General features: G+C 43.2%; 1 protein-coding gene across 1 annotated transcript in view; it reads left to right on the forward strand.

Annotated features, from left to right (window-relative positions):
- Positions 1-15568, forward strand: part of LOC127434289 (retinal-specific phospholipid-transporting ATPase ABCA4-like) — a 64276-nt gene that overhangs the window by 12342 nt on the left and 36366 nt on the right. The window contains exons 7-11 of the mRNA XM_051686917.1: positions 1389-1478; positions 11996-12236; positions 12587-12726; positions 14003-14119; positions 14229-14426. Coding sequence (XP_051542877.1) covers positions 1389-1478; positions 11996-12236; positions 12587-12726; positions 14003-14119; positions 14229-14426 — 786 coding nt within the window. The remainder of the gene's footprint in view (positions 1-1388; positions 1479-11995; positions 12237-12586; positions 12727-14002; positions 14120-14228; positions 14427-15568) is intronic.

The following is a 15568-nucleotide window of genomic DNA, read 5'->3' on the forward strand; positions in this document are numbered from 1 at the left end:
CATCTTGCCATATTATGATTATCTTACACTTACGGTTATTCTGGCTAGATGTAAATTTTAGGGCAGAAGTTATATACATTTAAAATATATACAGTATATATATTTTTTTTACATTGTAAAGTCTATTTTGGAACTCTCACATTAGAAATGGCTGAAAAGTGATCAGTTGGTTCAAAATGATATCTTGTTTTAAAAACTCTAAACCCTTTTTTACATTCATTCATTATTCCAAATTCTCAGGCCCTGTGTCTGAGAATCCCAACATCTGATCATTCATTTGTAAATATAAATTGAAAAAAGTTTGACGATTGATTATAGATTGAGAGATTGTCTATTGCAACAATAAACACCCATTATTCTACTTCCAAGTTTGATTATAGCTCCTGAATATTTGTTGGATTACTAACTCAAGCCACACACCCTTCCTGGTGTAGTTTATATTATGTTTGCATGCTGTAGAGCTCATCGGAAGATGAGCGAGGGATGAGGATGGAGGGGCGTGGGTCTGAGTCACACGATCTGTTAGCAGAAGGGACCGACTTGGCCTATTTCAGTAATGAGATTAGAGTCAACACACCTCTACTGGACTAAACCCTATGAAAGCTTTATATAATAACACTAAGTAACTGTACTGAAGACTAGAGTTTCATTGAACCGAGTCACTGAGATCTGCGCACATACAAACATTAATGCAAACAGATGATGTCATTAAAAAGACTGATTTACAAAACTCTGTTGAACACTCCCATTAGAAATAATCACTTCACTGGTGATATATAGAAAGGCTAATAGGAAGGATGTCTTATTTTTTTGAGGTTGTTTCTGTGACGCATGGCATTTCCTGAACTTGTCCCCTCCTGGCCCATTGTAAAATAGCTTGGCTATCATTCCTGGGGCAGCTCCTGGAAGAAAGATCTTGAAGTGTTACATCTCAGAAGACAGGATGTGAGCTATACCTTTTTCCCAGACTTTGCAACTTCAGCTAAATTGATTTGTCCTCTTTCAAACAGTTTAGGCAACTGTTTGCTTCCGTCTTCGCTGTTTTTTTAATTGATTTTATGCAACATGTTTCAGCATTTCTTGTAGGATCGCCAAGTGACAAAAGAATGTCAACTTTTAAAAACACATCTCAAAACACCTGCATTCTGTTCTATTCATTGTGCTTTTTCTTGCTTTTTTAAGCACCATAATGTCTTAGATCTGAACAGCCCCCAATGCTGTTATGTGGAAGGATTTTCAACAACATATATAAAAATGTTACACTTGTCATAACTTGTTGGACAAGTATTACATTCACTTACTTGAACTTTCTTAAATTGCCAAATTATGTGTCTTGCACCGTTTGCAGTCACAAAATGGTTTAATTTCTTCTCTCTTCTCATCCTCAGCTCCCTCTAGTTCTTGATAACTACTCGAATGGACTCAACTTGCACTTCTGGACCCAACTTCTGCCTGCTGTCTCTGAGAAGCTGCGATTGGTGCGTAAACTTGGCCTCACGGCCCATCAAAAGTTCATCTGTATTTTTAGTGGTCAGGAAATCACAGTTTCCTCTGCCCTGCTTTTTACGCAAACACACGGATATGGAGATATAATTTGTGTACCAGCAGAAGGCTAATTTCAGCCGCTGCTCTTTCAGATCTCCATGAGGCCTCACTGTAAAATACATTTGAGCTCCGACATGGTGAGGGCACAGGTGAGTGCATTTTGAACCCTGTTGAAACACGGTCAGTAGACACCATTGTGTTACAAATAAATAGTGTCACGGTGGCTGTAGCTCTTTCAGTGAGAACTGTGACTTCCTGTTGATGGGGCTGGTATTTTGTCTGTTGCCCGGCTGACAGGGACCTCGACGCGTTAGTCATTTTCTGAATTCCTTTTCCATCATGTTCTCTGTGCCGGAGGCCAGATATACGGAGACCAGTGTGGTCCAGAATTTACAGTCCCCTGCTTCCAAGAATATTTCTGTTTGTTTATTTCTGTGAAAGCAAATATGTATTTTGCTGAATTTACTGGCCTTTTTTTAAGCTTGTATAAATCAGTAAACAGTGCACTTTTTCTCTCTCTCCACACCTGCTCTAATGTTTTGAACACCAGAGAGTGTTTATCTGGTCTGCATCTTTTTCTTTTTTTTTTTTTTTTTTGCTATTAAAATTTTTTGTTGATTCTTGTGTGTGTGTGTATATATATATATATATATATATATATATATATATATATATATGTGTGTACAGAATAAATTTAACCCCCATTATTTCCCCAAACCCTCCCTGTCTCTTAACAAACATCCCTGTGGTCAAAGCCTACATATCACAGTGCACACATATAAACGAACAAACAAACAAAAAATATTTGAGATAATCAAGAATATAAAAATCAACAAACAAAGAGAAAAGAAAGAAATCCACAAAGAACAGAATCCACAATTACTATCACAATTTTGTCTCTCTCCACATGGTCCTCAGAGCCTTCCAGAAAGGACAAATACCTGTCCCATTTCTTACCATACTGGTAAGATACCAATCTGCCAAGCCGCTTATATGACATCTTTTCAAATGCCGCCACTCTGCCCAATTCGGTGAACTCTTGAAATGAGGGAGCGCCAGTTGACTTCCATCCTCTAAGAATTATCTGTCTGCCAATCATTACACTAGTTTGGACCCAGCTATTTGTATATTTGTCACCTACTTTAAAAACCGCCTAATCACCAAATATACATAGTCTGGGGTAGAATGAATTTTGAGTATCTAAAACCTCACAGATACAATTCTGGACTCTTACCCAGAATTCTTGAATCTTAGCACAAAACCACAAAGCATGGGCTATATCTCCATCCTCCAACTGACATCGCCAGCAGGTAGGTGTGTCTTTTAAACCAAGTCTAAACAATCTAGAGGGAGTCCAGTAGAAATGATGCAAAATCTTAAACTGAATAAGGAATACCCTTGCATCCCTAGACATATTTTTTTAAATTTTTTAAATACTTTCTCACTCCCCATCCTCCAATACCAAGTTCAAATCTCTTTCCCATAACCTTTTAAGAGCTGTTAAGGCCCCGGCATCAAGACTCTGAATCAACAAGGAATAATACACAGACACTTCATGCCCCTTTCCAAAGGCTGTGAGCACCATTCAGAGGGTGTCTGCAGCTTTAGGGGGCTGTGTACTACTCACAAAAACAGTACAAAGTAGATGGTGCAACTGTAAATACCTGAAAAATTGAGACCTAGAAATCCCAAATTGCTGTGTTATATTTTCAAATGATTCTCAAAGCTCCATTTTCATAAAGGTCACGAAGTGTAGCAACACCCCTCTCTGTCCATTCTTTGTTAATGCAAAATTTAGGGTTCAGCCATATGCTTGAGGAAACATTTAGGTAAATATCAAAATTGAACATACGGGAAACCGTCCTGGTTACTTGCGTAACCTCCGTATTTGCATACCACTACCCCGGACATATGGGTATAAAAGGAGCTGGTATGCAACCACTCATTCAGGTTTTGTGCTGAGGAGCTGAGACAAGGTCCCGGCCATTTCAGCGGGTAGTTCAGCGTTGTGGCAGGAGGGACACAATGTCTCGTTCCCTCCATCAGGGAACGGAGGTTACGCAAGTAACCAGGACGTTCCCTATCTGTCACTCACTCGACGTTGTGTCAATGTGACACTAGGGGTCCCTATACAAAACGCCGCAACTGGCTGAACTGTGTTACGTGAACTGGCAGTGTGTGACGGGCAGACCACTGTATGCCTCGTAGCCAGCACACCAGGCCGACACGTAACCTCCCCCAACACTGTTATGACTGTCGAACGGCCCTTTGGGGACAAGTCGACTACCCAAAAGATTGAGACGGGCTAGCCCAGTCGTGGCCTCTTATCCCCTTTATTTTCCTCTCCCCAAAAAAAGGGAATTAACCGACTGGGGCCACCAGGTCTAGTCGTGGGGTGTCCCTCCCAAGGGGAAGACACCGTGGAGACCACACCCAGCCCAGAGAGGGGGGGGGGGGTTATTTAAGTGGAAATATGTCACATGGTCTTGCCGAGCTTTGTCGGAAGTATGCCATGTGGAGAAGTCCCATGGTAGGTCCTACCCTACGGGGGAGGAGTTACTACAAGCATGGTGATTGGGGCAGAGGGGCCTCTGCCCAAGGAAGACGGAGTTTACCAACAGGGAAACGAATTAGCGGAAGATATACGTCGCATGGGGTTAACTACGGGGAACCACCACATGCGGAGCACCTACCCCAGTACAGGGCTTAGTATGCCATGTGGAGAAGTCCCATGGTAGGTCCTACCCTACGAGGTGGAGTTACTACAAGCATGGTGACTGGGGCAGAGGGGCCTCTGCCCAAGGAAGATGCAGTTTACCAACAGGGAAACGAATTAGCAGAAGATATACGTTGCATGGGGTTACCTACGGGGAACCACCACATGCGGAGCACCTACCCTAGTACACGGCTTAGTTAGCACATGTACTGAGCAGGCAGCAAGTTTCTCCGCAAGCTCGTCTACCACAGGGCTAGGAGGAAATCAACCAGGGAACACAGTTTGTGAACACTACTGGGAGTCAACGGCACACGTCTGCAGCTCAGGGGAGATGAAAGACACTATGCGCAAGCGGTACACCCGGCCAGTTGTCCCGGACTTACCTGCTTGTGCGTGCTGGGACGAAACCGGTTCCACCCGGAGGTTGTAGAACCTCACAAAGGTGTCAGTGGAACCGCTGTTTTCTGTCTGAATGTCTTCAAACAGGTAAGCACCGACTGTGCGCGCTCGTTCATGAGGCGCGCCGTCAACGAGACTGAGTTCAACTCCAAACCGAGAAAAGAGATGCTCTGAACTGGGAGGAGCTTGCTCTTTTCCCAGTTGACCTGAAGCCCTATTCTGATGAGGTGCGAGAGCAGCAGGTCCCTGTGTGCACACAACACATACCCAGAGTGAGCTAGGATTAGCCAATCGTTGAGATAGTTGAGGATGCGAATGCCCACTTCCCTTAACGGTGCAAGGGCTGCCTCTGCAACCTTCGTGAAGACGCGAGGGGACAAGGACAGGCCGAAAGGGAGGACCTTGTACTGATACGCCCGACCCTCGAATGCAAACCGTAGAAAGGGTCTGTGTCGAGGTAGAATCAAGACGTGGAAGTACGCGTCCTTCAGATCTACTGCCACGAACCAATCTTGTTGCAGGACGCTCGCCAGGATGCGTTTTTGCATCAGCATCTTGAACAGGAGTCTGTGTAAAGCCCGGTTTAGTACTCACAGGTCCAAGATTGGCCGCAACCCACCGCCTTATTTCGGTACAATGAAGTAGGGGCTGTAAAACCCCTTCTTCATCTCGGCCGGAGGGACAGGCTCTATCGCATCCTTCCGTAGCGATCTCTGCGCGCAAGGTAGCAGCGTTCTCGCCCTTCACCGAGGTGAAGTGGATGCCGCTGAACCTGGGCGAATGCCTGGCGAACTGAATCACGTAGCCGAGTCGGACGGTCCGGATCAGCCATCGCGACAGATTGGAAAGCGCAAGCCATGCATCCAAGCTCCAGGCGAGGGGGACCAAGGGGACAATCTCGTTGGATGTACCGGCAGGTGGGGCCTTGCAGTGGGGTGGAGCCCGAGGTGCCACGCCATGTTGTGGCCGTGCTGAGTTGAAGCACTTACCTGGCTCCTCGTGACCACCCCCAGAACAGCCTGGGATGGGGGAGGAAGAGGCCTGTCCTCGTGACCTGTGGAGACTGTAACATTGGGGGTGGATTTGTGCCTCAGCTGGGTGCTCAGGGGTGGGGAGACCGCCGCTGGAGCCCTAACCTGCAAGGATGAAATGGTGGACGGTGGTCGTGATGATGGCCGTGCACACTGGGTACTGTGACCCAGGGAATGAGGAAACCGCTCTTTTGCTGAACTGTTGGGTACCGCAGCCACTTGGGCATGCGGCGAAATTAAATGAAAAGGCAACAAAAGATTCTCCTCCCGGCCCTCCACCGGGGGATGGAGTGGTCTGCTTACCAGCTCCAAGGTAGTGGGTTTCGTCGTCTTTGGGTCACCCGTCTCAGGGGCGCTTCGAAGCCTTTCGTGGGTTCTTGGCGGCCAGCCATGAGACGGGTGGGGTCTGCTTCCTGTGGTGGGCTCCACGCCGGGGCCGGGGCAAAGGGCGGGCTGCGGCAGAGCCGGTGCAGTCACCACAGGCAGACGCCCTTGGTGACAAGCAGGTGGGGTGCGGGATCTTGAGCCGCGCCGGGGCAGGATGTGCCGGATAGCCTCCGTCTGCTGCTTCAACGTCGAGAACTTCTGGGCAAAGTCCTCTGGTGTCGCCGAATAGGCCAACCTGGGAAATGGGGGCAGCAAGGAACCGTGCCTTGTCGGCCTCACCCATCTCGACCAGGTTGAGCCAAAGGTGGCGCTCCTGGACCACCAAGGTGGACATCGCCCGCACGAGAGACCGCGCTGTGACCTTCGTCGCCCGGAGAGCGAGGTCGGTCGCCGAGTGCAGCTCCTACATCAAATCTGGGGTGGAACTACCCTCGTGCAGTTCCTTTAGCGCCTTGGCTTGGTGGACTTGCAGGAGAGCAGGGCAGAGGTGGCTTGTCCAGCAGCACTGTAGGCTTTGGCCGTCAGGGATGACGTAAACCTACAGGCCTTGGATGGGAGCTTTGGGCGCCCATGCCAGGTGGCAGCGCTCTGCAGGCATAGGTGCACCGCGAGCGCCTTATCCACTGGAGGAATCGCCAAATAGCCCCTTGCCGCCCCACCATCGAGGGTAGTGAGGGTGGGGGAGCTGAAAGATCGGGACTGGGCAGTAAAAGGTGCCTCCCACGACCTTGTCAGCTCCTCGTGCACTTCCGGGAAGAAAGGAACTGGAGCGGGGTGTGGCTGCTTTGAGTGGCGCCAAGAGCCCAGGAACCAATCATCGAGCCACGAGGGTTCAGGGGAGAGCGGAGGATTCCACTCTAGCCCGACGCTTGCGGCTGCCCGGGAAAGTCGACGATACCCAAGGGGGGGAGCCCGCTCTCCGATGCTGCGCTCGAGAGCTCATCAGCTTCGCGGGCTCTGAACAAGATGTTGAACTCGCCGTGAGACTCATCCGGAAGCCTGATCGGGGCAGACGAGCGTGCTGGGGAATGGGAGATCCGTGGGGGGATACCCGGCAGAAATGGTCCCATTGGGGTCCCCAAATCGCCCCCAGTGCTAGCCGCTGAAATGCGCCGTCAGATCCAGCAGAGGTGAATGAACAGTCAGCTCAGTGAACATCGACCGTTCGGCTCCGAAGAGAAAATCTGAATGAGTGGTTGCATACCAGCTCCTTTTATACCTGTATGTCTGGGGGAGTGGTAATACCACTCGCCAATTTTCATTGGCCTTTTATCAAAGACCAGAGGTGTCTCGAGCTCCCAAGAGGACCCCTAGTGTCACTACATCCACACAATGTCGAGTGAGTGACAGATAGAGAACTTTATCTATACTGAATGTAAGTGTGAAATAAAGGGATGCATTTTTACTTCTCTAGGCAGTTTGATAGAAAGACTTTGCAGTGGAGAGATTGGGGCAAGAACACCTTGTTCAATGTAGTACCAGGGAGGGGCTCTCTCAGGTGGAAGAAACCAATGGGAAATGCATAGAAATAAAACAACATTTTGGGGAGGCCTGAACCTCCTTTGTCAACTGATCTATGTAACTTACTGAAATGCAACCTAGGTTGTTTACCATTCCAAATAAAAGACTTAGATATTCTATCAAATTATTTAAAATAAGAAAGAGGAACTTATAGAGGGAGAGACTGTAGTAGATAACTGAATTTGGGAATACGATTCATTTTTATGACTTTGACCTTCCCTGCCATAGACAAATGTAGTGAAGCTCACCTATCCACATCACATGAGAACCTTTTCATTAATGGGTCAAAATTAACTCTAACTAATTCTAAAAAAAATTCTGAAAATAAAATACCTAAATACCTAATGCCTTGCTTGGGCCATTGAAGGTGCCAGGTTGGAAAGCCGTGGCAGGGCAATATGCTATCAGAGCAAGAGCTTCTGATTTATACCAATTCACCCTGTATCCTAAAAATTTGGGGAAAGAATTTATAATGTTATGGAGGCTAGGCATAGATCTACTAGGGTCTGAGACAAATAATAATATATCATCTGCGTAAAGTAGAAGTTTATGCACCACACCTCCTGCGACAGTGCCAGGAAAATCATCCTCTTTTCTTATTGTGGCTGCTAATGTTTCCAGGGCAAGACAAAACAATAAAGGGGAGATAGAACAGCCTTGCCAGGTTCCCCTACCAAGAGAAATTAATCCATTAGTTTGCACTGCTGCTAACGGTTGTTTATAAAGTAACTTAATCCACCCAATAAAAGTGTTCCCAAACCCATACATTTCTAACAAAATTCTTACAAATCTAAAAACGATTTAGAGGTGGTCCAGGAGCGCCACCTTTGGCCCATTCCACCATTCCTTCTCGGCGTCAAGTGAGATGGCAGCGATCAGGGACTGATCATTCGTTACTGACCACATAATATTTATAAAATGTGTAATATTATCAGAAGAACTACTACCACGAATAAACCCCACTTGATCTATATGTCTAATAGATGTAATTACTCTACTTAATTGATTAGCCAAAGTTTTAGACAAAATGTTCACATCTAACTGGATCAGGGAAATTGGACGATAGCTTTTACATTAATTTGGGTCTTTAACTTTTTTTAAGAATGAGACTGATCAGGGCTTGCGTCATGGTTGGCGGTAGTTCACCTTTCTTTATTGACTCTGTGTAAACTTCTAACATAATTGGAGCCAGTTCTGTGACATAAGATCTAAAAAAGTTGTACGGCAAAACCATCTGGCCTATCTCTTGGCAAGCCTTTACAAAGTAATATCTGAGTCAAGAAAGTATTTTTGATCACTCATCAGTTTAGTTCTAATGGCTCTACGAAGCTGCTAATATCCTTATCGGTAGACGTGGAACTATAAAGATATAGAATTCTTTAAAGGCTTGATTAATATCTGTGGCAGAAGTAAATATATTGCCTCCAGAAGACTTCACTGAAGGAATGGTGGAAAAAAACTCTCTCTGTTTTATGTACCTGGCAAGCGGTTTCCCTGCTTTGATCCCCTACTCAAAGTATGTCTGTCTTGCCCTGAATAACCAAAACTCTACCTTCTGTGACAAAATAGTATTATACCTATACTTTAGCTGAGTCAACTCTCTTTTGTGTGTGTGTGTGTGTGTGTGTTTGTATCAATCTAATTGCATCAATGAAATATGCGACCTTGAGCTTGGAAAAAGGCGCTATATAAGATTAACTTCTTCTTCTTCTCTAAGACCATTGGATGACATTTAGTGCATTTCAGCATTTTAATGCATTCCTGTGCTTTGTTCTTTTTAATGAATGAGGCATATTGTATGATCCGCCTAAGAACTGCCTTACGTGCCTCCCATGCCATGCCCACAGAGGACACTGGGGACCAATTGGTTTCTACATAAACATTGACTTCTATCTTCAACATTTGTTGAAATGGTGGGTCATGCAGAAGGGATGTATTAAAGTACCATCTGTATGATTTTCTTTTATCTATCTGTGGCAACATCTCTAAACACACCAAAGCATGATCTAAAACTAAAATATTCCCAATTGATCAGTCAATGGGACATGGAATAAGTGATTTAGATATAAAAAATAAGTAAATCTTATGATCTGATGAAATAAAGGTGTAGTCTCTCCCAGATGGATTCAAGAGTCTCCAAATGTCTGTGAGACCAAGATTTTTATATATCCTTTGTAGTGTCAGTGTTGCTCTAAAGGGTCTACACACTTTTGCATCACTATGATCAAGCACTGGATACAATAAAAGACTAAAGTCTCCACCTAAAACCATATCATGAAGGATCCCAGCTGTTTGTAACTTTCCCTCAAGATCTATAAAAAAGTTCTGATCATCAGCGTTGGGTGCATAAATATTAGCCAAATTAAGATTTTGCCCCTGTGTTTCAGCCAAAACAATAATGACTCTTCCTAAATTATCTTTGATATGTTTGAGACATTTAAATTGTAAATGCTTACTTATCAATGTGATGACTCCCATACTCTTACTCGAACCAGCACTACAAAACACATGCCCAAACACTGCCAAATTTTTCAGCTTCCTGTGGAGAAAGGTGCGTTTCTTGAAGGAACACTATATCAATTGTTTTACGCTTAAGAAAAGATATAATCTTCTTTCTTTTTATAGGGTGCCCCAGCCCATTAACATTGCACGTGGAGAGAAACATTTTCCTGTATTGAAGTGTGACATATTGACATGCAAAGAAAAATTGTGTACCCAAGGCTAAATTACATAGACCACGATTCAACATTGATGTAAACATAAAATCCTTAATAACTCACAGAACAGGAAAAAAAAGTGCTTCAACCTCATGCATAACAGTCCCAAATGGTGTCCATCCCCCGGAAATCCGACGGTCCATGCACGCACACGAGACCCTCCGCGATAACATTGCTATGAGATTACTTCAGTCCGGCGTTTTTTTTTTATTTTTTATACATACACCATACATTTGAACTGCACATGACAATTTTCAATGAAACAGGCTCAGTAAATAACAACATCAAACCCACGAAATGAACAAATAAACTCAACAATAAGCCAATAAAGGAAAAGAGAAAATAATAATAATAACATCTGAAGGCTTTGAGGGCATTTTGTTTTGAGGATAATGGGTTTTCTCACCCACTGGGAATTTAGTTTACACTGAAAATAATTTTTTTAGCACCAGTGGTTTTACTCTTCACTCCATGGCAGAGTTTAAATTATGCTGGACTAACTAAGAACAAACTTTACATTTATTTGACATTTTTGCAATTACTTTTAACCAACAGATCCCAATGTCATCTTTAGGATGTTTATAGTCAGTTACCCTCAAATTCACACAGGTGCCTTAGCAGAGTAACCACATGTACAAATAATTTTTTGTCTTCATTTTGAACAGCATATCTACTGTATTTATTTTATTTATCACTTAAAGGGGTCATGACATGCCTTTTTATTATTAATTTAAGATGTTTCTTGAGGTTCACTCATAATCTTTTAAAAACATAAGTTTTAAAAACATAAGTTTTTTAAACACACACACACACACACACACACACACACACACACACGTTGGTGCAGCTATCATTATGAGGACTCTCCATAGACATAATGATTTTTATACTGTACAAACTATAGATTCTATCCCCTAACCCTAACCATACCCCTAAACCTAACCCTCACAAAAAACGTTCATTTTTACATTTTCAAAAAAACATTGTTTTTTAAGTGATTTGAATTATGGGGACACTAGAAATGTCCTCATAAACCACATTTATAGCATAATACCCTTGTAATTACCAGTTTGTAACCTAAAAAAAAGTCCTTATAAACCACTTAAACCTGCCCCCCCCCACACACACACACACACACACATACACACATACACACACACTCACAAAGTCATATTTTTGTAAAACATCATGAATTTCCACCCTCATTCTGACCTTCTGTCAGAAATGCTCGCTTTTGATGCAGCTTTTCCTTTAAGACTTGACAGTAAAAGCCCACAGTTATGATTGGCTCTCTGCTCTTGACTGACCTATTCTTTCCTTTCCACATCACTGCTCACTGCTACTGGGCGGGGCAATGGAAGTCATAAGGTAAAGTAGTTGTTGAGGCAGTCTGATACAATGGTCTACCACAATGTGACATCACAATGTGGAGAAAGTAGAGAACGAGTCGTTTTGGCAGCTTTGTTTTAACAAATGATCTTTTTGCAGTGATGAGTAAGTTTTGAGTTCTGAAACTTACAGTATGTTTTTATTGGACAATTAATTATTTCATGTGAAAAGATCAAGGAAAATGTAATTCTTCATGTCATGACCCCTTTAAAACCTAACAAACTTCTTTTTGTGACATATTTTGCTTCCAGAGTGTGCTTTGTCCCACACAGTTCTTTTTCTGTTGACAGCTGTTTGACAGAAATAGTTCAGAAGACCTGCTGCAGGTCGTCTCTCCACTGCTTCAGTCCCAAGAGACTCCAACTTTCAACCAACTCATGGCTGCTACCTCCAGCTTGTTCTGTGGCTACACGGAAGGGGCTTTCTCCAGGGTCACCTCCTTCAACTGGTATGAGGATAATAACTACAAAGCATTCTTAGGCATCAACAGCACACGGGGACAGGGGAAGTACAACTACGATCACACAGCCAGTAAGTAGTGTACTTACTGTACCTAAATTTGGTCTTTTCAAATGATGAAGAGAAAACCCAGTAAAAAAAAAAAAAAAAAAAAATATGCTAATAAAAGCCTAAGCTTGTTTTGCTGGTTTAAGTAGGCCTCCCAGCCTGACGAAGCTGGTGCTGACCTGGTTTAGCTGTTCAGCCAGCTGGTCTCCCTGAAAAGTGTGCAATACCCATCTAAAACCAGCAAGCAAGTCTGGGAGACCAGCTAAGACCAGCAAATCAGATTTTTTTTTTGTTTTTTTTTTTTCCAGCAGGGAAGAAAATGTTCTCACTTTTGTTTTGGCTTTACTCCTTTCATAATTCCATATCCCTTTCAGCTCCATTTTGTAATGCCCTCATGAAAGATTTGGAGTCCAATCCGGTCACAAGGATCGTGTGGACTTCAGTCAAGCCGTTCCTGATGGGCAAAATCCTGTACGCCCCCGATTCCCCTGCTGTCAGACAGATCATTAAAAATGTAAGAGAAAACACTCCAGTCTTTCTGCAAGATTGTTACTAGCCTTCTTTGTCAAAATAAACACATCTGTTCCACTGGAATGACAACAGATGAGTGTATTAATGAAACAGCTTGTTCTGCTCTGGGCTTGTCAGATAGATCACCACACATTGCTGCAGACATCTAGACAGCTAGAGGGGACCTGACTCAGGATTGACAGGTTGCTGAGGAGGCTACGTGTGTTTTAGGAGCACTTCAGCTCATACTGTATGACCCAGCTGATGGGGTTGTTCTCTCTCAAGTTGTTATGTAAGCAAGGACTGCAGGGTTTTGCAGCTGGCTGCTTTGTAATCGTGTGCAACAGTGCCTGTCCACTTTTTCAGCTGTCTTGGTTCTGGAAGTGTTTTTCCTATTCATTTTTTTTTCCATGAGGATTTCATAAAATCCTTCATAAAAGAGTTCTAATCCATGAAGCAAACCATCCAGCTCCGAGGTGAATCGCAACATTACAAACTTTGAATTGAAGCACAAAATTACTTGGGAATGAACTACAATGTAATGAAGTATTGCGAATGACATAATCAAATTAAAAACAACAGAAAAAGTTTATATATACAGTGTATATATATATATATATATATATATATATATATATATATATATATATGTATGTATACTGTATATAAATAACTCATGAATCATCCCTTGTGGTATGGAATCTACAACCTTGCAGTTGCCAGCCCAGATCTTTTAACCACAAATCCACAGCACCTTACTTATCCCTCATCTTATCTTGACCAAACGGATGCTGATCTCTCTCTCTCTCACATGGGCTCCACCTCTTTATCTCTTTCCTTAGTGCCTCTCTCAAAGACACAGTTAGAAAAAGATGAAGAAAAGGAAATGTTATAGGGGGACAAATGAGAAAGAAAGAAAGAGCAATAGAGAGAGGGAGGTAAGGCCTCTGCCCCTGGGAGAGAGCTCGAGTGCAGGCTGAGGTGTGGACATGCTTGCCCTGGGCTATGGGCCATGGCTGTAGTCTCATCAGATCAGCTTGAGAAGCCTTTAGTTTCTCTGTTTATGCAGCAGGGCTTTCAATGGGACTGTGTAAACTGCTCCTTGTGGGAATTCAGTCATTCTGGGGTGCAAGCGGCCAGTTTCCACCACCTGAGTATTGTTTGGTCTTCATTGTGACTTTTCCATTGAATGTTTGACAAACAGATTATGTAGCTTGTTCCTGACTACTTTCATTTGAATGCATCTAAACTGGTTTTTATATGTGTTTGTGTGTGGCCAGGCAAACACCACCTTTGAAGAGTTAGAAAGACTAAGGAACATGGGTCGAGCATGGGAGGAGGTGGGCCCACAGGTGTGGAACTTCTTTCAGGATGGTGTGCAGATGAACATGATTCAGGTAAGAAGTATGTCTACTCAAACCAAGTCTGTTCAACTTTCTATGAAATATTACCTTAAAAATATAATTTAATTATTTGCAAAATGTTTTAATTGTTTTCATTTCTCAGGACTCCATCAGAAACCCCACGGTCATGGATTATATCAACAGAGGCCTTAAGGATACTCCATTCACGGGTCAACACATCCTCAACTTCCTGTACAACGGCCCTGAGGAGGATCGAGCCCAGGACATGCCTAAATTTGACTGGCGGAACATCTTCAACCTGACTGACCAAGTTATTCGCCTGATAAACCAATATGGAGAGGTAACATGACCTTCCATTTCCAGTTTAACGAATGTACAGTATCTGAAGTAATATCAGCCACAATTTTAACTGCAATATAAATTTTTTTTTACACAAAACTGGATTAAAAATGCAAAATAACAGTATTTATTTCCAAGAAGATGCCTGGAAATCACTCTCTAAATTTAACATGCAATGTAATGAGGTCATATGACAACAATGTGACTTACTACTGTTTTAATTTTTTTTCATTGCATATTGCATACTATTACACATAATACAGGTGCATCTCAATAAATTAGAATGTCATGCAAAAGTTCATTTATTTCAGTAATTCAACTCAAATTGTGAAACTCGTATATTAAATAAATTCAGTGCACACAGACTGAAGTAGTTTAAGTCTTTGGTTCTTTTAATTGTGATGATTTTGGCTCACATTTAACAAAAACCCACTAATTCACTATCTCAAAAAATTAGAATACATCATAAGACCAATAAAAAAAACATTTTTAGTGAATTGTTGGCCTTCAGGAAAGTATGTTCATTTACTGTATATGTACTCAATACTTGGTAGGGGCTCCTTTTGCTTTAATTACTGCCTCAATTCGGCGTGGCATGGAGGTGATCAGTTTGTGGCACTGCTGAGGTGGTATGGAAGCCCAGGTTTCTTTGACAGTGGCCTTCAGCTCATCTGCATTTTTTGGTCTCTTGTTTCTCATTTTCCTCTTGACAATACCCCATAGATTCTCTATGGGGTTCAGGTCTGGTGAGTTTGCTGGCCAGTCAAGCACACCAACACCATGGTCATTTAACCAACTTTTGGTGCTTTTGGCAGTGTGGGCAGGTGCCAAATCCTGCTGGAAAATGAAATCAGCATCTTTAAAAAGCTGGTCAGCAGAAGGAAGCATGAAGTGCTCCAAAATTCCTTGGTAAACGGGTGCAGTGACTTTGGTTTTCAAAAAACACAATGGACCAACACCAGCAGATGACATTGCACCCCAAATCATCACAGACTGTGGAAACTTAACACTGGACTTCAAGCAACTTGGGCTATGAGCTTCTCCACCCTTCCTCCAGACTCTAGGACCTTGGTTTCCAAATGAAATACAAAACTTGCTCTCATCTGAAAAGAGGACTTTGGACCACTGGGCAACAGTCCAGTT

Source organism: Myxocyprinus asiaticus, chromosome 44 (assembly GCF_019703515.2).
Source record: "Myxocyprinus asiaticus isolate MX2 ecotype Aquarium Trade chromosome 44, UBuf_Myxa_2, whole genome shotgun sequence".
Classification (NCBI taxonomy): Eukaryota; Metazoa; Chordata; class Actinopteri; order Cypriniformes; family Catostomidae; genus Myxocyprinus; species Myxocyprinus asiaticus.